The sequence below is a fragment of the Pan paniscus genome, chromosome 1 (assembly GCF_029289425.2).
Source record: "Pan paniscus chromosome 1, NHGRI_mPanPan1-v2.0_pri, whole genome shotgun sequence".
NCBI lineage: Eukaryota > Metazoa > Chordata > Mammalia > Primates > Hominidae > Pan > Pan paniscus.
The window spans coordinates 11,756,257-11,783,162 of NC_073249.2; the positions used below are offsets into that span (position 1 = coordinate 11,756,257).

Sequence of the window (26,906 nt, forward strand, 5' to 3'; positions counted from 1 at the left end):
GCAGTCAAGTTGTTAGCTAGGGCTGTAGTCACTGGAGGTGACCTCTAGCTACCACCATTCTACTCTCTCCTTCCATGAATTTGAATTCCACACATGAGTAAAATCATGCAGTATTTGTCTTTCTGTGCCTGGCTTATTTCACTTAGCATAATGTCTTCCAGGTTCAACCATGTTGTTGCAAATGACAGGATTGCCTTCTTTTTAAAGGTTGTATAATATTCTATTGTGTATGCATCGCAATACACTTGTAAAATGACACTATAAAAAATTCAAGCTCTGAAAAGAATGCATACATTATATAGATTAAAAGAATAATTTTCCTACCTTCTCTCTTATTTAAATCCTCTTCTGAAGTCACCTGCTTTGTCACCCTCCCTGTAGCTCCAGCACAGGGATCCACTGTCTGGAGAACTGTTGGACTTGACACCCACCACTATGACTTTCATTGCCACCATGAAAGGGTGGTTTAAAACAGGAGCAGACCTACTTTTTCTGTAAAGGGCCAGTTAGTAAATATTTTCGGTTTTGCGAGCCATATGGTCTCTGTCTCATTATTTAATTCTGTTATTATCATACAAAAGCAAACATAGACAATATGTTTTTAAAAATAGGATGGCTGTGTAACAATAAAATTTTATTTACAAAAAAAGGCAGTGGGCTGGATTTGACCTACTGCCTTGATTGGTTGACCTTAGATCTAGAATACTCTACCCATATTATTGGTCATTTTAATCTCAGAGAAAGCTAGCTGGATAAAATCCAGGGTCTAGGGTCTTTCATAAATTGAAAGAAATGTCTTACCTTATCTATCTTGAATAACATTTCTAAATCTAGAATTCATATCTACATTGTGACAGATCTTTTTTGCCCTTAAGAGAAATATAGACAAATTCACAGCACTTCAGAGCACTTGGCTTATCCAAAAAAGCCACATGAAAGAACAGCTGGGGCATTTTTCAATCTACTTTTGTTTCTTCAACATAAGAAAGCCCTGACAAGGTTAGTGCAGTAATGCTGAATAGCTTACATAGTCTATTATTATTACAGTATCACGGACACTTTGAGAGGGGCTCTAAGTGAACTTTATTTTTCTCTTTTTTACATTTACCATGACTTTAGAGCAATGGGGAAATGACACAGAACTATTCAGAGTCCTATTTTCTGAATACATAACATTCTGGTTTCATTTTTTGTCAAGAAAGAGCGTACAGTATATAACAAATACTGAACACCAGAAGAGGTAAATAATAATAAAAGACAATTCAATCAGTCACATCAAATTTTGATCATGAATCCATTACATATGTTAAAAGTAGAGAAAACAGTTTACCAGGCTCTGAAGATTTCCTTGCCAATTCATATTATAATTACATGTTTCTGTAGAATATAATAGGGACAAAGAAGAAGCCATATCAATGTATTTTAGTTACTGCAATGCAGGGAAGTAATAAAATACTACTTCATTTATCCAAACTCAACTTTCAATGAATATACCATAGAATTTCTGTGATATACCACAGAATTCAATTCTCCCTTCAAAAATCAGTAGTTATTTAATAATCTAAACAAAATATATTATAAATGTCATAACAGGCATTTCTAGAAATCACTATTTTTTATTTCAAAAGGAATGTGCTGTTTGAATACAAGTATGATAGCAAAAATGAATATTTTCTTCTTTTGTATACATAAGGTAATTAAGATATCACTGAACCATAGTATAATCCATCATATCAACATGCTAAAGAAAAAAATCATTGATCATATCAATAGATGAAGAAAAAGTATTTGACAAAATCCAGTGTCTATTAATAATACAAATTCTCAGCCAATGAGGAATAGAAGGGAACTTCCTCAAGTTGATAAAGAACATCTACAAAAAATACCTACAGCCAACACTATACTCAATCATAAGAAACTTGTTGCTTCTATATCAGGACCAAATCAAGAATGTTCTCTTCACCACTACTACTCAAGACTGTATCAGAAGTTCTAGATAATGCAATAACATAAGAAAAGGAAATTAAATGTATACAGACTGAGAAGGAAGAAATAAAACTTTTTCTTCATAGATGACATGACTATTTACCCCAATCTCAAAGAATCAAGAATAATAACAAAAATCTCCTGAAACTAATAGACAATTATAGGAAAGTTTCAGGACACTAATACACAAAAATCAATTTCTTCTATACCAGAAATGAACAACACGTATTTAAAGTAAAAATATTATTCATATTAATACCAAAAAATTAAATGCTGAAATACAAATCTAACAAAATATGTACAAAATCTAAATAAGGACAACTACAAAATTCTGATTTAAAAAGTCAAACAAAATCTAAATAAATTGAGAGCTATTCCATGTTCATGGATAGGAAGACTCAATATTTTCAAGATGTCAGTTCTTCCCAATTTGATCTATAGTTTCAAAGCAATCACAATCAAAATCCCAGCAAGTTATTTTGTAGATATTAAAAAACTGATTCTAAAGTTTATATGAGAAGTGAAAGACATAGAAGAGCCAACACAATATTGAAGGAGAAGAACGAAGTTGGGAGACTGACACTACCTGATTTCAGGACTTACTATAAAGCTACAGTATTCAACACAGTGTGGTATTGGTGAAAGAATAGACAAACAGGTCAGTGGAACAGAATAGAGAGCCTAGAAATAGACCCACACAAATATAGCACATTGATCTCTAACAAAGAATCAGTAAGTCAATGGACATTCTCCCCAAATAGTACTGAAAAGACTGGATATCTATATCTATATCTATATATCTATATATATCTATATATCTATATATATATAGATATATATAAAGAATCTAGACACAGACCACGCCCTTCATAAAAATTAACTCAAAATGGATCACAGACCTAATACAATGGAGAAAATATAGTCTTTTCAACAAACAGTGCTGGAACAACTTTATACACATGTGTAGAAAAACTAATCTAGAACACACCTGACACCTTCCACTAAATTTAGCTCAAAATGAACCATAGGCCTAAATGTAACACAGAGAACTATAAAACTGCTGGAAAATACCATAAGAGAAAATCCAGATGTTCTTGCATTTGACAATGATGTTTTAGATATCAAGAGCACAATTCATGAGATAAAAAATTGGTAAGTTGGGCTTTATTAAAATTAAAAACCTCTGATCTGCAAGAAAACACTATTAAGAGAATAAAAAGACAAGCCAGAGACTGAAAGACAAATTTGCAAATGCATATCTGGGAAAGGACTGGCATCCGAAATATGTAAAGAACTCTTAAAATTCAACAACAATTTGGCCAGGCGCAGTGGCTCACGCCTGTAATCCCAGCACTTTGGGAGGCCGAGGCAGGTGGATCACGAGGTCAGGAGATCAAGACCATCCCGGCTAACACAGTGAAACCCCATCTTTACTAAAAATACAAAAAATTAGCCGGGCATGGTGGTGGGCACCTGTAGTCATAGCTACTCTGGAGGCTGAGGCAGGAGAATGGCGTGAACCCAGGAGGTGGAGCTTGCAGTAAGCCGAGATCATGCCACTGCACTCCAGCCTGAGCAACAGAGCCAGACTCCGTCTCAATTAAAAAAAAAAAAATCAACCACAATTTAAAAATCACCAAAAGATCTAAGACATCTCATCAAAGATATACAGATGACAAATAAGCATATAAAAAGATGCTCAATGTCATATGTCAACATTTGCAACTTGAGGTATCACTATTCATATGTTACAATGGCCAAAACCTGGAATACTGCAACATTAAATGCTGGAGAGGATTCCCATTCATTGCTGGTGAGAATACAAAATGACACAGCCACTTTGGAAGACAGTTTTGCAGTTTCTTAAAAAGCTAAACATACTCTTACCATAGGATTCACCAATTGTGCTTCTTGATATTTACCCAAATAAATTAGGTCTATACAAAACTTGCATGTAAATATTAATAGTAGCTTTTAATTACCACAACTTGGAAGCAACCAAAATGTCTGCCAAAATGTGAATAAACTGTAACACATCCATTGGAATGTTTTTCAGTGATGTAAAGAAATCAGCTATCAAGTCATGAAAAGATATAGAGGGGCCATATATGCAGATTGCTAAGTGAAAGAAGCCAGTTTGGAATCATAACTATATGATTCCAACTATTTAACATTCTGAGTAAAGCAGAACTATGGAGACAGTAAAATAAATATTTTTTCAGGAGTTCAGGGGAGGGAAGAAGGAATAAATGGGGAACAGGGAATTTTGAGAGCAGTGAAATTATTGTGTGTGATACTACAATTGTGGATACACGTTATTAGTCAAAGTCTATAGAATGTACAACACTGAGTAAGCCTAATTTAGAGAATTAAGAATAATGTGTCAGTATTACTTTATCATTTATAACAAGAGTACCATACTAATACAAGATGTTAATAACAAGAAAACTGGTGAGGGAGAATTCTCTGTGCTTTCTGCTCAATTTTCCTGTAAACCTAAAAGTGTAAATAAAGTCTATTAATTTTTAAAAAATCATTAGGTATTCCAGCTCAACAAATATTAATATAGTAATAAAAATATATTAGGAATATATTACAGGGAAAAAAGGAGGTAGTTTTTAGGGCATTTTTTCTCCAGAATATACAAAATAACACCAGGCTATCTCAAATAAACTTCGATTATTCTCTTTAAAAGAGAAGGATGGAGAGCTACAAATGTGTATGTGTAAATGTTGCAAAAGTAAATAATATGAAGAGCTATTATCTTTCTATTCTTTCGTAAAAACAACAGTATATAGAAATATAATTGTATTTAGCCAAAAACAAACACTAATTGTTTACCATTCATATTCTAGACACATAGGTATATATTTTAGGAAAAAGAAATATAAAACACCAAAGTTCCTGTATCCACGAATGTACAGTTTGACATGGTAAGAAAGACACGAACAACAAAAACTAGCCTAGGTAGTAGTATGGGGAAACTACATATAAAGAGATGGGAGAGGGGAGGGGAGGGGAGGGGAGGGGAGGGGAGCGGAGCGGAGCGGAGGGGAGGGAAGGGAAGGGGAGGGGAGGGAAGGGAAGGGGAGGGGAGGGGAGGGGAGGGGAGGGGAGGGAAGGGAAGGGAAGGGAAGGGAAGGGAAGGGAAGGGAAGGGAAGGGGATGAAAGGACATAAATTGTCAAGAAGAGCTCTGCAAAGTTTTCATGAGGGAGATATTTGGGTTCACTCCTGGAGCTGAGTAAGAATTCAGCATGCAAAGAAAAGAATGAGGATATGAGGAATGAGAGCGTGGCAGTGAGAGTAGAAAGGCTGCAGAATCATGAAGTAGAATGCTGCCATATTCAAAGTGCAAGAATACCTCAGTGGTTGATGGTGGGATGAAAAGATAAAGTTAAGAAAGTTTTTTCACCTACTTTTCTGAATGGTGGTCACAAATCCACAAGGATAAAAAGGAGTTAAAGGATAAAAAGGAGTTAAAGATAAAGACTTTGGATATTAATCTGAAAGCAACAGCACAACAGAACCCTCAAATCACAGTAAACAGGAAGGTGCATGCTTAAAATTGACATCAGCAAGAGAAACAAGTCTAATAGAGAAAAAATTTAGCAATAAAATCAATAGGACTTAAAATCCTTCTTTCTCTTGTTTCATAAAAGGTAAAAGAAAAGTCAAGGCAAAGTTTTGAGCATAGTAGACTGGTATACATAACCAAGTTATGGACTGTAAGAAGGAAAACATCTCTGACGGAATTAAATTAAGGTTGATATATTTGAATTGCTGTCTCAAGTGAAATTCATGCAGACATACGCAATAAGAACTTGAACATTTAGGATAGAAGTTCAGGAGAATGAGTCTGTGGATTAGACTTGACAGTAATTCACAAAGGTCATCGTTGAGGCTATAAGAAAGAAAAGAATGAAAACATTTTGTTTCAAGGGCATTCCATTTGTGGATATATTTGAGGGGAGAACTGCATTTGACATAGTTGATCACCCCACTGCCCTTGGCAATCTTATGCTTTGACTCCAGGACACCACTCTTTCCAGGTTTTCCTCCTACATCACTGGCAGTTGCATCCTTTGCTAGATGCTCCTCATCTCTACAATTTAGGGTCAGTCCTTTACTATATGTCCTCATTCCCAAGGTGATGTCTGTCACACAGAATGTTTTGGTAGTCTATTCCTGTGTAATCAATTACCCCTGACTTCATGGCTGAGAAACACCACCATTTCTTATTCTACCATTCCGTATGTTGGAAGTCTAGGCATGATGTAGCTGGGTTCCCTGCTCAGGGTCTCATAGGCTGAAATCAAAGTGTTGGTTGGGGCTGGGTTCCCACCTGGAGCTCAGGCCCTTATAGGAGCTCACCGGTGGTTCCCAGAATTCAGTGCCTTGCAGTTTTATGACTGAAGGCCTTATTTCATTGCGCTCTGACAGCTGGAGAGGGCTCTCAGCAACTTTGCGATACAGTCTCCTAAATAGTCCCTCTCAAAACACAGCAGCTCACTTCAGCAATCATGGCAGAAGAATCTCACACACCTTGAAGCTAAGACTTCAGGACTACCCTGGGAGAATCTCCCTTTCAATTAACGTAAAGTCAACTGATTAGGGGCCATAATTACATTTGCAACATTCTTTCAGCTTTGTCAATGTAATCTAGTCATGGGAATGAAGTCCATCATATACCCAGTCCCATCACACAAAAAGGGAGGAATTATATACAGGATGTGTATAGCTGGGGTGAGAATCTCGAGGCCACATCAGAATTTGGTCTTCTTAATATTTGTCCTACTCCAGGTTTCTTATTCTCATTTCCTGCTTTCTTGTGGATTAAGTATTACTATTATATTTTTATGGTTTCTCCTTTAATTTTACATTCTTTTACTATGTTTGCAGTGACTACAGATTACAATATGTATTCTTGGCTTATTATAACAGGATCTAATTAGTAACTTTACCACTTTCCAGACCATGCAAGAACCACCATTTAGTTCAAGTTACTTTCCCCTTGACTCATGTGCCAGTGTTGTAATGAGTTGTTCTCTATAATTTTTTGTTTTGAGACAGGGTCTCCCTCTGTCACCACAGCTGGAGTGCAGTAGCAGTGTTGCAATCACAGCTCACTACAGCCTCAACCTCCCAGGCTCCAGCAATCCTCCCACCTCAGCCTCCCGATTATGTAGAACTACAGGTGCATGCCACGGGCCTGGCTGATTTTTGTATTTTTTGTAGAGATGGGGTTTCGCCATGTTTCCCAGGCTGGTCTTGAACTCCTAGACTGGAGCAATCCACCCACCTGAGTCTCCCAAACTGCTGGGTTTACAGATGTGGGCCACCACAAACAGCCTGTTCTGTATGGTTTTAAAATCCAAGATGTTTTTGCTGTTTTTATAATCATCATTATCATTGTTTTATTTACTCAGTATCCTCTGATTTAACTCTCGTATTTATCTTGCTGTGGCTTTTTTTCCGTTTCTATACCTCCAAAGTTACATATGAGATAGTTTTCTTCTACTCAAAGAAACTCTTTTTGGTATTTCCTTAATGTGAGTCTGGTGTTGATGAATTCCCTCAACTTTGTCTAAAAGTATCACTAGGTCTGGGTGCAGTAGCTCATGCCTGCAATCCCAGCACTTTGGGAGGCCAAGGAGGGGGGATTGGTTAAGATCAGAAGTTCAAGACCACCCTGGGCAACATAGTGGGATACTGTCTTTACAAAAAATTTAAACATTAGCCAGGCACGGTGGCACACGCATATAGTCCCAGCTACTCAGGAGACCAAGGTGGGAGAATCAAGGATTGCTTGAGGCCAGGGGGTTGAGGCTGCAGTGAACCATGATCACACCACTGCACTCTAGCCGGAGCAAGGCCCTGTCCCAAAGTAAATTAAATAAAGTATCACTGTGTTACCGGATATAAAATTTTAGATTGCCAGATATTTTCTTTAAGCACTTTTAAGCTTACATCCCATGTCTCCAATTGTTTCTGAGTTGAAATCAACTGCAAATCTTACTCTTGCCCCTTTAAAGGTACTATATCTTTTTGCTTTTCGAGTTTCATTTTGTGTTTACTTTTCAGCAGTTTTCCTCTGATGTGCATACCTGTGATCTGATTTGTCTTATTTAGGGGTCACAGTTTTTCTTGAATCAGTAGCTTAATATAGTTAGTCAATTTTGGAGAACTTTCAAGCAATTGTATTAAATACTTCCTTTACTCCATGCACCTGTGAGTTCTCTTTGTCTCCCTCCATCCATCTTTCCTCTCTCCTTGGCTGCTTCCTCTCTCCCACCCTTGTCCTTTCATTTTGGGACTCCAATTACATGCATGTAGGATAGACTATCTATAATATCATTTACCATCTTTTTTGTTCTTTTCTATATTTCCCAATCTTTTCTGGGGGGAAGGAGGGTGGAGACAGAGTCTTACTTTATTGGGCAGGCTGGAGTACAGCGGTGAAATCATGGCTCACTGCAGCCTTGATGTCCTGGCCTCAAACTATCCCCCTGCTTCAGCCTCCTGAGTCTCAGGGACTATAGGCATGCACCACCACATCTGGCTTTTCAATTTTTTTGTAGGGATGAAATCTCACTATGTTGTCCAGGCTGGTACCAAACTCCTGAGTTCAAGATATCCTCCCAAAGTGCTGGGATGACAGGTGTGTGACACCAAGCCCAGCCTGTTTCCCAATCTTTTGACTGTCAGTGTTTTAGTCTGAATAGTCTTCTGATCTGATTTCCAGTTCACCAATTCTCTTTTCAGCTAGTTCTAAGCTGATATTAAATCTATCCATTGTTTCTAAGTTATTTATTTTTTAGTTTTAGAATGTCTATATGATCATTTTTTATAGTTTCCAGTTCTCTACTAAATTGTTGCATCTTTTAATTCTTAGAACATAATAATCATACATATATATATATATATTTTTCTTTTTTTTTTAAGAGATAGGGTCTTGCTCAGCCACCCAGACTGGAGTGCAGTGACACAATCATATCTCACTGCAGCTTTGAATTCCTGGGCTCAAGCTCTCCTCCATACTTGCTATACTCAGCTCTCCACTTGCCATACCCAGCTAATTAAAAAACTTTTTTTTTTTGTAGAGACAAGTCCTCTTTATGTTGCCCAGGCAGGTCTTGAACTCCTGGGCCCAAGTGATCTTCTTGCCTTGGCTTCCCAAAGTGTTGGGATTATAGAAACACTGTACCCCACCAGATAATCATAAATATTTTTAATTAAACTCCATCATCTGTGTGTCTAATATCTATGTGCCTTTTTCAGTACTATGTATATGCTCTTGATCTTTAGTCAAGTCCTATCATCTTCTGTGCCCATGTTTGATAATAAGGAAGTAGCCTGATCTTTGTCCTTCATTCCTGGAAGACAGTACACCCTTGGAATTTTCCAGGTGAATAGAAGTGGCTTTGTTATTCATGAGCCCGTTACATCACACCTCAGTTTATGCTAATGACGTGGTTCATTGTGGGCCCCTAAATAGCTTCAAGATGGGAGCTGGCCATGCTGGAAAGATAAACCACATGATTAAAGGGGTAGAGGTTTGATCCAGCACAACATCTAGGGATAGGAAGGATGCTAGAGATTGAATTCCATCATGTAGCCTATGATCGAATGCATCATTCTTACATAATAAAACTGCACTCAAACATTCTGGGCACTGAAGCTCAAGGAAGCATCCTGGATAGTGAACACATTTATGTGCTAAGAGGGTAAAATATCCTAATTCCACAGGGAACGAGAAGCTCTGCATTCAGGACCCTCCCAGACCTCATCCTATGGATCTCTTCATTTAGCTGGTCTGATGTGTAGCCTTTATAATAAAACTGCAAGCCTAAGTATAACATCTGTGTTCTGTGAGTCATTCTAGTGAGTTGTTGAATCTAACGGGATTATGGGAACCCCTAAATGTATAGCCAGTTGGTCAGAACCGCAAGTGGTCTGGGGATCACATTTGTGATTGGTATCTGAGATAGGGGCAGTTTTGGAGAAAACTGAGCCCATAACTTGTGCAGTCTGTGCTAACTCCAGGTGGTTAGTGTCAGAAATATACCACAGTACACTAGTTGGTGCTGAAACAAAATAGCCTGTTTAATCTTGATTATCAGACATTGTATATATAAAATTATACAGGAAATTTGAGTTTTATATGTAATTTTCTCCCTAAAGGTTTACTTTTGCTTCTTGCAGAATTGACAGACGAGGGCCATAGTAATCTCATATTGTCTTATGGCAAATCCCAAATGGCAATTAATATTATTTGATGCTGCGTTTCAATACTTGTAAGGTCTGGTCTATTTCTGGATCACAGTTATTTTAGGGATACAGTTCTTTGAGGTCCCACCAAACACGCCTCTTCTTTAGGGAGATTTGTACAATTTTTGATCCATTTCCATCCTATGATTCTTCTAACAGTTGTGCTTCACTTCTAAGCCCTTCAGACATTGCAACTGCCTAGAGAGAAGAGGCTGCTCCAAACACTAAATTCATTTCCCTGATCTCCTTCCTTTTTGGGACTATGACCCAATACTACATCTTCACTGCTTTGTTCACTCTCCACTTTTGGGGGAAAGGAGAGTGTCTACCTTTATTAGTTTTTCTCAGTGGGAGTGGGGAGGTTGGTGTGAAATAATGTCAACAATTATTATAAATAATGTCTACTATTATTATGAATATAACATTTAAAAATTATCTTTAAAATATAACTATTTCCAACTTTGAGTCTCCCTCCCATCAGGATAGTGAGGAAATCAAGCCCTAATCATTCTTGGTAAAGCAGTACCTTAATATCAGATATTGGGCAGGACCAATTTGCTTGCTAGATCTCCTATATTCAGGGTCTCTCTTTACATGCCCCCTTCCAGTCTGAGGGCCACTGCTTTTTATCCACCTGGGAGACACAGGACATTGTGCTAAAGTAAAAATCTCCACAGTCATTCCCTTCTGACCTCTTGCCACCTCCTTAGAGGCCAGGATGGAATGCGGAGGAGAAGGCTGTCGGGAGCTGAGTGCTTGGTATCCCGAAAGGGGACCCCAGAAATCTTTGCTCTTTGTCCAGTCTCTATGAATGCCTTAAAAAATTGAGATCACTCTGGTCATATGCAGTTGTAACAAATAATAAAAATCCCTTGAACATTCTGTCTAGTTTCCTCTATAGTAATAGTTTGACAACTACAGTTTTTCAACAAAGATTTTGATTTTGATACAATCTCCCAAACTTACTAGATTTTTCCAATTTTACTTGTATTCATTTGTGTGTGTGTGTGTGTGTGTGTGTAAGTTCTAGACCATTTTATCATTTGTGTAAGATCCTGGTGTAAGACACAATAAATCTTTCTGAGTTTCTCTTCAAAGGGTTTAGCCTGTTAACTTCTTTATCCTTTGTTCTCAAACTCAACTTTTTTGTTCTTCCTTGCCGCTAGTTACTGTAAACACCCTACCCCCTTCCCATCAGCTCTAATCAATAACTCACATCTGTTCACTTGGTTACCTATACCCATTGTTCCCCCGAAACTGCACGTCTCACACACTCCACTTCTGTACCTCCCCTCCCCTCCCCCACTATATTTAGGAAAATATGTACAAGTAGCCAATGGAGTCAGCTCAGATTGTGCGGTCCAACCCTAGCCCATGGGGGAGTGACACAGAGATAGGGGCTGCGTTAAGGATAAAAACGCCCTGGTCTCCTTTGTTCTGTGTGCACTTGCAAACTTGATTGATGTGAGTGACACCCTTCTGCAGAAGTAGATTGCCTTGCTGAGAGCATTAAACTTTTTCCTGAGTGCTGGTTTTACTTCATGGCACTGAGCATTTATTCCTGGAGTATTTTATATCCAACACTGGGTTCACCATCACAGGCAAGATCCTACGCCACAAAGTTTCTTCAAGTTGCCCTTTTATATCCACATCCACCTCCCTCTCATTTCCCTCCCCTGTTTCCCTAACATCTGATGGCCTATAATCTGTCCTCCATTCCTAAAATTTTATCATTTAAAAATGTTATGAAAATGGAATCACACAGTATGCAACCTTTGGGGATTGATATTTTCCATTCAGCATAATTGCCTGGAGATTCATTGAGGTTGCTGTGTGTTCAATTTTTATTTTTTATGTTTTTTTGAGACAGAGACTCACTCTGTTGCCCAGGCCGGAGTGAAGTGGCATGATCTCAGCTCACTGCAACCTCCACCTCCTGAGTTCAAGTGATTCTACTGCCTCAGGCTCCTGAGTAACTGGGATTACAGGCATGTGCCACCACGCCCAGCTAATTTTTTGCATTTTTAATAGAGACAGGGTTTTACCATGTTGGTTGGGCTGGTCTTAAACTCCTGACCTCAAGTGATTCACCGACTTTGGCCTCCCAAAATGCTGGGATTACAGGTGTGAACCACCATGTACAGCCAGGTGGTTGTGCGTTTCAATAGACCATTCCATTTCACTGCTGAGTAGTATCCCACGCTATGGACATACCACAGCTGATTCCATGTTTCGATTATTACAAATAAAGTTGCTCTACACCAAGTATTTGTGTACAAGTTTTTGTGTGAACATAGTTTTCATTCTTTAGAATAAATGCCCAGGAGTACTATTGCTAAGCCACATGGTCATGCAGGTTCAGTTTTTTAAGAAACTGCCAAAATGTTTTCCAGAGTGGCTGTACCATTTTACAAGCAATATATGACGGTTTCTCTGCATTCTCACCAGCACGTGGCTGTCAATATTTTTGTTTGAGTCATTCTGATAAGCATACAGTGTTATCTCACTGTGGTCTTAATTTGCATTTCTATAATGGGTCATAATGCTGAACATATTTCTATGTGCTTATTTACAATCTGTATGTCATCTTTGACAAATAGCTGTCATGGTTTTTGCCTATTTTCTAATTGAATTGTTTGTATTTTACTGTTGATTCTTTATGTATTTTAGATACTAGTCCTTTATCAGATATGGTTTGCAAATCTTTTCTCTCAGTCTGTAGCTTGTCTTTTTACCCTCTCCACGTGGATTTTTACAGAGCAAAACACACTTTCTCCTGTTGATGAGATTCAATTGTAAAATAAAAATAAGATACCAAGCCCCCCAACTGACTGAGCAGTTCCTCTCTTGGCTGAGAGGACCCCAGAGAAACCTGAAAAACTGAGTTCTGGCCATGATGAGACAAGAGGTTAGACACATTTCATTATCTCCCTTCCTTTTGGAGTCTAGACACAATGACTGGCCGGCATTCATATTAAAATAGATCTCAGAAGACTGACAGAACAGACTCTTCATGACAATAAGATACCAAATTATAGACCAGGTGCAGTGGCTCATGCCTGTAATCCCAGCACTTTGGGAGGCTGAGGCAGGTGGATCACGAGGTCAGGAGATCGAGACCATCCTGGCTAACATGGTGAAACCCTGTCTCTACTAAAAATACAAAAAATTAGCCAGATGTGGTGGTGGGTGCCTGTAGTCCCAGCTACTCGGGAGGCTGAGGCAGGGGAATGGCGTGAACCTGGGAGGCGGAGCTTGCAGTGAGCCGAGATGGCGCCACTGCACTCCAGCCTGGGTGACAGAGCAAGACTCCGTCTCAAAAAAAAAAAAAAAGATACCAAATTATAAACAGGGTGTAAGGCCAGGCCATACAAGTGTTAAGTCCCCTACCCCTACAGGTCACTCAGACCCAGGGTACTGGTTAACAGACTTCCTTAAACATTACTTTCTGCTGACTCCAAATTTTTAGGCAAAGCATTGCTCCTTTAACAAGTTGCAGATTAAATAATCTTTGAACCCACTTATGACCTGTAAGCTGCCATTTTAAGATATCCCACCTTTTTAGGCAAGGCTGATGTATATCACCTCCATGTATTCACTTATGACTTGGCCTGTAACTTCTACTTCCCTAGACTGTATAAAACGTAGTCGTGACATAACGGCCTCGGGACCATTTACTCAAGGCTTCTTGAGTTTGTGTTTTTCCCTGGGCTTCAGTCACTCATATTGGCTTAGAATCAACCTCTGTAAAATATTTCATAGATTTTTGTCTTCTCTGTTAACACAATTTATCATTTTTTCTTTTCTTTTTTTTTTTTTTGAAACAGTCTCGCTCTGTCAGGCAGGCCAGAGTGCAGTGGCATGACCTCAGCTCACTGCAATCTCCACCTCCTGCGTTCAAGCGAGTCTCCTGTCTCAGCCACCCAAGCAGCTGGCTAATTTGTGTATTTTTTAATAGAGACAGGGTTTTGCCATGTTGGCCAGGCTGGTCTTGAACTCCTGACCTCAAGTGATCCACCTGTCTCAGTCTCTCAAAGTGATGGGATTACAGGTGTGAGCCACTGCGTCCAGCCTAATTTTTTCTTTTATAGACATACTTTTGGTGTCAAGTTTAAGAACTCTATGATCCCAAAGATTTTTTTCTGATTTTTTTTTCCCTTAAAACTTTTATGTTTGTTTTCCTAAAAGTATGTGCTTCATATTTAAGTCTGTGATCTATTTGGAATTAGATTTGATATAAAATGTGAAGTTTAGGCCCAGGTTCTCTTTTGTGTATGTTTGGAAGTCCAGTTGATCCATGTGAATGTCTTTTAAGTCTGGGGAAAACGTCTCCTTTTTCTGTCTGAAGCAATCCCTCTTTCCTTTCTGTTCAAGACATTAAGCATAACAAATGCCTTAGATTTAGTCTTTGGGGACTGAAAGTCAGGAAGAGAGATGCCTTGCAGAAAACTTGAGCTTTCTGCCAAGTCTCAAACCTCCCCTCAGGCAAAGAAACACAGGGACTGCTGGCTGCTTAAATGGGAAGAAATAAGAGAAAATAGTGGGAGAAAACATAATTTAACATCACAAAAATTGTGCATGTTGGCAAGTATGCAAATTCTCTATGGAAGAATCTGTAGCATATATTAGATTCTCAAAGATATCCACAACCCCAAAAATGCTTTTGTTTTAAATCACTGTTATCAACGTTCAGATTCCTATTCTATTGGTCCAGAGACTCTTCCCGTATGTAGAGTTACTCACTTGAAATCAAGGCATTTTCAATATAGATGACTTAGCCAAGCATACTGGAGTCATTTATAGTCCTCAAAATGTTTTCTACTCACTCAGGTTGTTATGCTGATTTATTAAGATGGCTTTCTTTCCCCGCCCCTAATTGCTGGCAGATAACAATCCTTCAGGAATTGTCAAAATTATATAAATGGGGGACCTCACAACCAAGGGTGATTCTCTATACAGCCATCCTTAACCAAACTTACATTAAAGTGCAAGAGTTATTTTTTCTCCGTTTCTTTCTTTCACAAATATGAAACAATAGCATTTGTATGCAGATTCCCACATATACCTCACTATGCAAAAGGTATGCAAGAAATGAATGGCACAGCCCTGGCTGAAAACTGAATGGAAGAGATGAATATGCAGACCAACACGTGTGATCAGTGGCACTATGGGATGCGGGAAGTGAAAGTGTGGGGAAGTTAAAGATAGTCCTGGCTGGGCGTGGTGGCTCATGCCTGTAATCCCAGCACTTTGGGACACCGAGGCGGGCGCATCACGAGTTCAGGAGATCAAGACCATCCTGGCTAACACGGTGAAACCCCATCTCTACTAAAAATACAAAAAATTAGCCAGGCGTGGTGGCGGGTGCCTGTAGTCCCAGCTACTTGGGAGGCGGAGGCAGGAGAATGGCGTGAACCCAGGAGGCAGAGCTTGCAGTAAGCAGAGATCGCGCCACTGCACTCCAGCCCGGGGAACAAAGCGAGACTCTGTCTCAAAAAAAAAAAAAAAAAAAAAAAAGACAGTCCTACTAGCGGACGTGTCCTCAATCAAGTTAAGTTTGGTTGTATTCGTGTATGACTAGACCCTCGTATTTAAAATGCATGTAGGAATCGTCTGAAAAATAGTTACAGTCACCCACAATTACTCACCTGCAATTCCCATTTAGAGTTGATATTGAATAGCAGGTTCAAACTAATTAGTGAAAAGCAAAGCTTTTTTGTTAACTTTTTATAGGCTGACAAAAATATCCTTCAAAATCAAAGGTCAACAAAGACTTGGCTGATCTTTCTCACATGGTTGAATGGTAAAATATGTTTTCTACCATCTAAGTTTTACCAAAATTATAAATGGCTTCTCCCAGATTAACATTCACTTCATCCTGAATATAGTGTTGTTGAGATCTTAAAAGATGGTGATATGGTTTGGATTTGTGTCCTCGCCCAAACCTCACATTGAATTATAATCCCCAGTGTTGGAGGAGGGTACTGATAGGAGGTGACTGGATCATGGGGGCAGATTTTCCCCTTGCTATCCTTGTGATAGTGAGTTCTCACGAGATCTGGTTGTTAAAACTGGGTAGCACTTCCCCTTTGCTCTCTTGCTCCTCCTCCAGCCATATAAAACATGCCTCCTTCCCATTCGCCTTCTGCCATGATTGTAAGTTGCCTGAGGCCTCCCCAGCCTATAGAGCCTGCAGAAGTGTGAGCCAGTTAAGACTCTTGTCTTTATAAATTACCCAGTTTCAGGTATTTCTTTATAGCAGTGTGAGAACAGACTAATAGAGACGGTGAGTTCCAGAAAGATAGTGGCAGGGCCTCAGACATGTTTTCATACCCAGCACATGCCAAAAATGTCTGGGCTATACAAGTCCCTCAATAAATATTAAAAGAATTGAGTTGAGGTGATTGAAAAGCAGATCCAGTCTTAAAAGGTTATTTCAGAGTGAAATTATAAGCGTTTCAGTTGACACATTTTCATAGGAGAATTTCTGCTGCTGGTACCTTTGGGAGCATGTGGCTAAGCAGCTGAGCCGCAGGCAGGTGCTAAAGCAGCTGTCAGGAATCTCTTCCTAGTAACAAATCAAGAAGTACTTGCCTAACCAGCATCCCAAGAAGCATTACTTGTTTATTCAGGGGCTCAGTTTGCCACAATAGCTCTATTCAAGTTGCTGCACAAGGGAAAACAGGTATGTTTTGAGATGACACCTCTGCATAAAATGTAAATGAATCAGCACAGATTTGAAACAACAATAGCTTACACTTTGAATCACCATTGAAAGAATCATGTAGGTAGGACTAGAGCAGAAAAACAACAAAATACATGTTGTTACCATTGCTTTGCAGAACACAATACAACCATAAAGGCATCTGGAAATTTACAAAAGAAGATGCTTCTCTTTCTTTTTTTCTGAAAGATATTGCTTACACATAGATTAAGTTAATAAACCCAGTGTAGACAAGTCATGTTCTTAAATTTTAATTGAGAACATCATCGAGAGATTTTTTTGTATAATGTTGATTTTAATCTATTGTCGGTTTTTCTATTCATATACTCTAAATGCATCAAATGTCTCATTGTTTTTCATTTTTGCCAAGATCCAACAGCTCAAATTCCTATGAATGTTTTTAATCTTGTGTTAGAAGCCCACGTTTTTGAAGCAGTCATTTTACCCAGTCCTTGCCTTGAGAGTGCGGCTCTAGACCAAGTCAGGCTTCCAGAACACATGACAAACTACAGCAGCTACTGCACTCTCTGCAATCAGCAAGGAGTTTAAGTTTGGGGTAAAAAGTGAATCTCTCCCAAAGGAGAAGAGGCAAAGAGCAGAAAGTAGCTCTCCTTTATGTACTGACTATTCCATCAAGACTGTTTAGCTAACTCATCTAACTCTCAGTTCCAGGCTGAAAAGATATATGCAGGACCTGAAGATAGAGAAAAAGAAGAAAAGCCCTCATAGGTTAAACTTTATCCTTGACCATTTTGGAGAACAACAGAATAGCTTTAAGAGCTTCCTCCTAGGTGGTGGCCAAAGGCATACAAATATCCTCACAAGGATATCAGTCATCCAGTTGTGTACACAGATATAAACTATGCATCTCTTTCTAAGCCAGATGGAGAGACATTTAATTCATTATATCCAATCCATCTCATGCCTTATCAATTATTTACAACTAAAGCTCATTAAATCATCATAATATTAAAAGGGGGCATGGAGGTAAAAATCTTGTCATGCATACACATGGCATAGCTTTTTCCTGCTGAGTCACATTTTGGGAAGCAAATGTAGCATTTATTTCCAGATACTGTCAGAAACTATGACTTAATTGGCCTGCATTTGAAAGTAACAAGACACAGCAAGCATATGCCAAGAGCAATGCCAGATAAGGTGGAAGAAGAACAAGCTTTCTCTCCTTCTCTCCCCACCTCTCCGTCATACCACCCCACAAAACATACCACACACATGAACACTCTCCATCCCCTTCCATGCATTATTTTTCTCCTTAGCTCTTATCATCACCTAATGCATTTCATCTCTGTATATGTGGGTAAGTGTATGCATTTAGAAATAAACGTATTTATTGCCGCATATGCCCACTAGAATGTAAACTTCTTGAGAAAATAAACTTTGTAACTTTTTGTATACTACTATAGCCCCAGCACCCAGAAAATCATAGTCATTCTACACATTCTTATTGAATCAATAAAAAGTTTCGACATTGCAAACCTGTTTTTAACATAAATAATGCTTTTCAAACAATGTTTCCTTAATAGATTTCCAAACTAAAGGCCCCAAATAATCTTCCCCAATGCATCCATTTTAAAATGTATCAATATAAAAGTATGCACAGTTTATTCACATAGTGCATATCAAATCCATAAATAAATCTATGTGCACATAAAGGAAATGCCTTTGTTGATATTTTATTATATTCACATAAAATTTTGGATGGAAATAATGAGATGCAATCTAGAAACAAAATCTAGAACAGAAAATACTCTCCACATAAAATATGTCAGGCTTGAAATAAAATTTAGTAGTCAAATGTCAAGCCTCCAGAGTGAAAGCCTATTTAAGTTTTTATTTTTAATGTTTGTGGGTATGTAGTAGGTATATATATTTATGGGGTACATGAGATGCCTTGATTCAGGCATACTATGCATAATAATCACTTCAGGGTAAATGAGGGATCCATCACTTCAGGCATTGATCCTTTGTGTTATAAACAATCCAGTTACACTCTTTTAGTTATTTTTTAATGTACAATAAATTTATTGTTGGCTGTAGTTACCCTGTTGTGCAAAAGCCTATTTTTAAAGCAATAATTAAAACATGATTGACAAGGGATACTGACACATCCCTTCCCAACTACCAGACTTGCTTCTCTTTAACTCATTCTATCTCACTAATTGAAGAGTTTAATAAGAACTAAAAAGTTACGACACTATAGTTAATACTAATGAGCTCTCTCCCTTGTACCTGACTGCTCACAACTACTATAGGTTATATTTTTACTATTTTCGTTGTTGTTTAGACAAGTTGTCTACTAGTCATTTTAGAGTGATTTGTCTTTTGGGAAAAAATCGCAAGTAACTTAAAACAATAATGATGCTGTATTTCATGAACACGTCAGGATTCAATCCATAAAAGCAAAATGGGCAGGAAGCGTGAGAAAAAGATAAATATTTAGTTTAACTCTGATAGGCATCATCTCCAATTCAGTTGTTCTTAATTGAATAGCTCTATATGCTCTTCATTCTAAGAGCTTTATTAACATTCTTTAGGAGAATGAATAGGTAACCACATACACATACATATCTAAATGTGAAGAGGAAGGTAAAGGTAACTCTACTGATATCCAGAATCATAAAACCCATTATTGAGGTGGATTTTCAATAGCTACAATTACAGTTATGTATATTAAATAACTGTCAATAGAACAAAGCAGGAAGAGGTGGATAAATCCATGTAGAGACACAGCATTTATGACCAGACTATTCCTAAATCACTCAGAAGTAAACATCTTTTCTGGCCATCTCCTTAATAGTTTCCACTATGTCTCCTAACAAAGTAAATTGGACTTTAGTTATTTAACGTTAACAACAGCATACAATTAATGAGTATAGCCAGATCATAATTACAGGAAAGAATTATAAGGTAAAAAAATTTTTTTACATATTTCCCAGGACCTTCTCTAGCTTTCATGTCACTGTGCAAAAATCAAATTACTTTTACTTCTTTGTTTAATGAATGAAAAAAGTATATTTTTAGATCATCATTATGCATGTCTCCCCCAGTACAGACTGATAACAAATAAATAAAGGCTGCTTCCGGGGTGAGCTATCCTTTGCCTCCCCCAAGTTCCTTACAATGACCTAGGGAAATAACAGAGGGAGGTTGAAAATTTTCTAAACAATGGTATCAACAAGATTTAGAAATAATGAAGTGCTATATAATTGTGAAATTCAAGGAATTATTTTTATCATTCTATTCAAATAATTGCTCAATCCCAGTATAACCAACACAAATAGTTTTTTCTTAAGCAACATCCCTTCAGCTCCATGCTGCCTACTGCTGACTCATTTTCTCCCTCGAGTCATAATCTGACATCCATTTTAATCTAATTTCACCCATGTAAATATGCTATAAAAAGGGACACAAACAAACGTGTTCTTACCACCATCACTACCTACCAAGAGTCCTGATAGGCTGGTCTAATTACATACTAAGAATAAGTTGAACCGAAATTATCAACATGAAATCAAGAAGAGTATTTGGAAAGGAGGGGCAGGCTTCAACATATATGCAAAGGGAGAGTGGGTCCAGAACATGATTAAAATATCTTTGAAATGTCCCCTAGATTTCTCTGCAATCATAACTAGCCATCGAAAGGATCCTCTTGGATCCAGTCTGGCCTCTCTTCCTACAAAGTCTATGCTCTGCCATTCTGTCATCCATATGCCCAGAGTCCCTCAAACTTTTCAATCATATCTGGCTAAATGCTGCCTCTTCAGACTAAATAATAGCAACAGACTAAATAATAACAACAACAATATATGTGTTGATTTCTCAATATGCACCAAGTATTTTACGTGTATTTTCTTATTTAGTCTTTTCAATAGCCCCATAAAATAGGAGATAATATTTAAGCTGCATTTTACAAAGAGGGGAAACTAATGTTTAAAGAAACTATGTCACCTACATGAGTCACACAACTGGTAAGTGGCAGAGCAGAACCCCAATCCCAGATATGTCTGGTTCTAGAGTCCATTACCTTAACCACAAAGCTCTACAGTGTCTGTAGATACAGCCGAAAGAGCTCTAAGAAACACTTAGTCTGTCTTCCATTTAACAAATCAGGGACTGAGGATCCAAAGACTCTGGCATGGTCTCTTACAAGCTCTAACTCCAAATAAACACACCATAGCATTTAACATATCCACAACCCAATCCTTTGACTTCAATGACTAACTTCCCTGGTTCCCTAATAAACTATCACTGTGACTCTCTTGCTGACTCTTATTTCTCTGCCCACATCCTAAACATCAGCATTCTGTAGGAATCCATCCTCAGCCTCCTGCCTGATTAGGCTATTCCAGGGCTTTACAGCCTTCATAAGGCCATGCCCAGTCGACAAACACATCTAATCCCAGCTCCTCCCTCTCCATCTGATGAACATATGATAGACCCCATTCCTTTAAATATCCCCCTTACACTTAGAATTTGCACCCATCCCAAGTTTTGTTAAGTTAAAGACTCAGACATCCCAATTTCCTACTTGACGTCTCATAGACTGTACTCATCTGTAACCAAAGTTTAACTCCATCTTTCATAGCAAACATGTACCATCTCCCGCAATCCTTAGCTCCAGCTGTCTTCCCCTGAGGCAGAAAAAAAGATGGCGCTGGATTTGATACCTTCTCTCACAGCCTGTATCTAGTTCTCCCCTAAACCCATCACTTTTATCTAAATGTCTATGATGCAAGTAAACCTCTCCATTCTGATGGCATTCTCTGGGCTAAGTTCTTGGATTTTGTCATACGAATTACTGCATTTCATTTCCGTGACTCAGATTCTCCCCACCTCTAATCTAAGTTCTCCTTGCCTAACAGAGTTATTATTTTAAAAGAGAACTAACTATTCCACTCTGATCCCCACATCCCTTCCTAACAATCTGAGAATAGAAGCCGGCCCACGGGAATGGCACTGAGGATCTTTCTCTTGTCTACTTTCCACCTTTTCCTCCATTTTCCCCCAATCACTCTGGAATAATTGCTATTCCCAGAATATACTTGACATCTCTCTAGTTCTTAAGTTTATATTTCTGTTTGAAACTAATTTCTTATCCAAGTGTCTTAAAATCTCCATTATCTTTTATACAAACCCTACTGACACCATCGACATCTTCTTCCTAAACCTACTGAAAGAGGCAGTTTTAGCTTATGGAATGTTTCCAGGGGACGTATGTCACTCTTGACCATTATCTAGGTCTGCCTGGGAACAGAGGTTAAGACCCAGTACCCAGGTCTCAGAGGGACTTTTCCTGAGATTATGCAGCTGGTTAAATGACTCTTAATTTTCTAAATGGTCCCTATATATTCTTATTAAATTATAAAAATAAATAATTATTAACTAATAGTTACCTAAGTGTCCATGTTAATATGAAAAATGTCCACTAAAAGATTTAAAGATACGTAACAAATCATCCACGTAGTGCCTTCTCTCACTGCAATCTCTTATTCACATATTCATCTCACTACATTCATTGATTAATTTGTAAGGTAGAGCAGTAGCAAACTATTCTAAATATTTTTATGGTTTTGTAATATTTGTGCACTTTTCTCAGTAGATTCATACTATTGTAATCTTGTCCCAGTGCCAAATAAATTAACATGAGAGAGGTATTATATCAGATTAAATATGAGAGAAAGTGATCAATTCTATCATCTGTATCAATAAATGAGAGGTCATAGCAAAGGGTCCTAAAATTGTACACAATTTGAGAACTCTGACTTCAAAACTGAGTTTGAGATTAAACATTCTAAAAAGAAAATTAATCAAAACTAATGAGCATTTAATGAAGTTCTAAGTAGTTTAATGCAATGTGGTCACTCTTCTCACTTCGTTAATTTTGTTCAGTGTTTCTTAATATGTTTTAATTATACAAAAATTTTCAGTTCTTCTGTTGGTAGGTAATAGAAATATAACATGAGAAAAAGCTAAGAGGGGGCAACAAATGGATCACTTCAGTGAATCAATGAATGTCAGTAGCCCATCTTTTATGATGCTACTGGCCTGAACGAATAGATCCCTAGTTTTTAAAACATTACATCAAGGCAAAAGAGTGCAAGTCTCAAAGCAATGAGCTCAGGTACTAACCTCCGCTGCTCTTCACCATGTTCTCCTGAAGGGACAGTGAGACACTCGTCCATGTGTCCATGCAGCAACCTGAGGACATCACCACCAATGAGATACCCTGTAAGGATTAAAAATCATTCAGGTCTGGACTGTCAGTGTCAGATGCTGATAGCCAGACAGATCATCTGGTCCAATCTTCTACTTTCGTAAAGAAACTGAAGTCTAGTGAGTCTTAAGGACCTGGCCAAGGTCACAGAGATAGACAGTGCCTGCTGTTCCCTCTGAGTCCTGGGTGCCCGAGTCCCACAGTTAGGGATATTCCCACTAAAAGCATGACCTCAGACACATAAAATCCTCTGTTAAACATACAAACACATTTAGAATCAGATGTGAACCTATGTAAGTTGGAATAACCAGAACACATACAGATATTTCCCTAGGAAATCCCGCTCCTTTGTAAAATTCGTATTCCAGCTATAAGGCATGACCTCAGAAAATAAGAAATCTTGACATTAGTCCAACCAGGCAATACTCTGAGGTCAAAAAATTGAAGAAAACAATCCATAGGAAGCTATCACATAAAGCATACACAAATAAACTAAAGCTGACAGTAGCATAAAAATAAGGGAAGATTAATCTTCACCCAAGCTTCACTGTTAAAATAGCAATTTAAACAAAATCCTCAAATGTCAGGTATCTGCATTACAGAATATTTAGACACAGACAAAAAGCTCTAATTAACAATCAGCTCATTATCACAATTCCAAAGATGACTGTCAACTTTGCAGCAAGGACAGGCCCTCTAAATTGAAGTGGAGTTTTTACCTTGGGCTGCCTCACTTCCTGAGCTGATTGGGGCCACGCTCCAGAGAGTCTGCTGGAAAGCGGCATCCACGTGTAAGCTGCCGTTGCCATAAGACAAGTGCTGTATCAAGAGGCAAAAGGAGGCATCACTTCAGGCTCTGGTAAGCTGTAACATGTAAGTGCTTCTAGCAATGCAAACTTAACGTTGCTGATTTGGTTATGTTCATAGAGAACATCTGTTTCAACCTGTCATTCAAGAATCAAAAAACTAGTCAGAAGAAAAGAAGTTCCTCTCTGAATTTAGGGATTTTTAAACTTCATTCTAACAGTTACTGACTTAAATATAAGTCAATAATCAAAATATGCATAAATGAATACACTAAATAAGTTTATTTGTAACAAGATACTATTTTTGTTTTAACGATGATTGATGAACAAAATGAGCACTTAAAATTATAATTAGGTTTTCTACATATCACACTCTGACAGCTTTTTGATGATGAAGTAAGTGAAATCTATTGGACCAAGTTTATGGAGTCTTCATTTTATGAAGTCCTTAGGCATCTTATGGGGTCTTTTATGGAGTCCTTCAGGAACTGTTATCTGCAATTTGATGCACAAGCCATTAGATGGCGATATTTCCTAACAGCTATCTAAAACCAGGCTACATTTCTTCCGAAATTCAGATACTAGCAAATTTCAGATTTTCCTTCTTAAAAATAGAAACACATTAAAATAAAACATACTTAATATCTTTTAGAGCCATAAGACTGAAGTATCAAATGTTAACTAAGAAAAACAAAATTATGAGTACAGCCATATGCCTTGCTTATTTTACTCATCATTACTTGGCTGCCTCTAGAATTTCAAACATACATACAGCAACCACCTGTTTTCGTGGAGTCTTCTCAGTAAACATCGCCAATATCCCTGCAATGTTTCTGCAATGCTTTGCCAATGCTGATGACAGCCTAAGTTTTCACAGACTTTAATCAGACCAGAAATTTCCCAGAAATCTTGACCATCTTAGTTAGATGATCAGTCACGCCTAAAGTAGTCACCTTAGGTGTACTCCACAGGCCTTTTAAACATCCTAAGGGTCTCTTTAACATAAAGATACTATTCTCAAGTCACCATCAAGAAGAGGTCATTCACTCTCTTTCTCTTAAAAATAAAACCAAAGAAACTTTTAACACTGTGATATGTACATGGTGTTTATCAGTCATTTTTCCAATGAATAAGATTGAAAGTTTACCAGTTGATACATAAGACTTGGCAATAATTTGCTCTTATTCCTCTCCTTAACCTCAACTAGCTGCCTGCTTTTGTACAATTTCTTCTTCACTTCAATCTGTCATTCTTACAGTCTTAGCTGTAATCCCAGCTAAGATTCCTTTATTGACTCAATTTCTTCTCCAGTATGTTAAAACTGTTTAATTGTTTACAAATAAATCATATCCCATCTGCTTTAACAAACAAGCAGAATATATTTCCCTTCAAAGCAATTATCACACAGTGAAATTCTTGGGCTTATTTTCTTTTTCCCTTTTAGAAGCTACCTGACACAGGTTCACAGCTGTGTTCCTAGCATCTGGCAATGTTATCCAGTAAACATGCATGTGGAGAAGCTAACAAAAATCACAAAATCAAAGTACCATAAACATAAAAACACACATTTTAAGCTATTCCATAAATACTCGTATTTCAATAACTTAGTGTAAAAAAAAGCACGTGCACAGGCACACACACACACAAATCCATGTGAATGACACCGATTTTAACCAAACTCTGAAAATAATTCAAAATACCCGTGCTCATATCTGTGACCAAGTGAAAGCTCATGTAATATTATGATAAGTAGATTACCATCATTTGTTAATTCATCATGGGTTCACTGAATGTACTATGTATATTAATAGTACGCATTCTCCACCCCAAGGGTGCTTGTAATCTCATAAAATACACAAAATGCTGTACCTCAGTATATAAACATATCACATGTGATATTTTGATACATGCATACAATGTGCAGTGATCATATCAGGGTAATTGAGATATCTATCACCTCAAACATTACACACAACACTTTTTATATACTGAGGTACAGCATTTTGTGTATTTTGTGTATGTATATGCATATGTAAAATATATACATATTTATGGGCTACATGTGATATTTTGTACCAATAAAATAAATTATGTACCAATTAAATTAAAAAACAAATAAGGCCAGGCGTGGTGGCTCACGCCTGTAATCACAGCACTATGGGAGACCGAGGCAGGTGGATCACGAGGTCAGGAGATTGAGACCATCCTGGCTAACATGGTGAAACCCTGTCTCTACTAAAAATACAAAAAATTAGCCAGGCATGGTGGCAGGCACCTGTAATCCCAGTTACTCGGGAGGCTGAGGCAGGAAAATGGTGCGAACCCGGGAGGCAGAGCTTGCAGTGAGCCGAGATCACGCCACTGCACTGCGGCCTGGGTGAAAAGAGCGAGACTACTTCTCAAAAAAAAATAAAATAATAAATAAATAAATGGATATCGAAGGTAGGAAAAAGCCTTTAAAAATGCTGTGTAAATCATAATCAACGTGCTACAGGAATTGTAAGAAGAGAACACTGCAGACAACAAAATGAGAGCAGAGTTTCTCATGGGTTGGGGGCTTTGAGGGAGCCAGTAGGATCACTTGGCCTGTGTCTCACATTTATATATTTGCTGTCCCCAAACAAGTGTCTACATACATTGGATTTGAGTATGTAGATTAGTAATGTGAATGCGCTATGTGCAAATATTTAAAACATACCAAAAATTTTTGTAAACCATTTGGAGATTTTTATTTTTAACATACCAGAAACTTTGCTATCAGAAGTGGGCTGGGCCCCCTGGCCCTCTAAGAAGTTCTGAGAAGGGGAATGTGTGATAAGGGGAATGTGTTGAAGACAAGAGCGTGAGCACAAAGGTGGAGATACGGGGACATACATTACAGCCGA

The 26,906-nt window shown here is 38.0% G+C and overlaps 1 protein-coding gene across 4 annotated transcripts in view; it reads right to left on the reverse strand.

Moving 5' to 3' along the window:
- RYR2 (ryanodine receptor 2) overlaps positions 1 to 26,906 on the reverse strand; it is a 788,503-nt gene that overhangs the window by 428,701 nt on the left and 332,896 nt on the right. For all 4 annotated transcript variants that reach the window (XM_034949586.3, XM_055098600.2, XM_055098645.2 and 1 more), the window contains 2 exons: positions 23,935 to 24,034; positions 23,131 to 23,227 (listed from right to left, as the gene is read on the reverse strand). In XM_034949586.3, the coding sequence (XP_034805477.1) occupies positions 23,131 to 23,227; positions 23,935 to 24,034 (197 nt within the window). The remainder of the gene's footprint in view (positions 1 to 23,130; positions 23,228 to 23,934; positions 24,035 to 26,906) is intronic.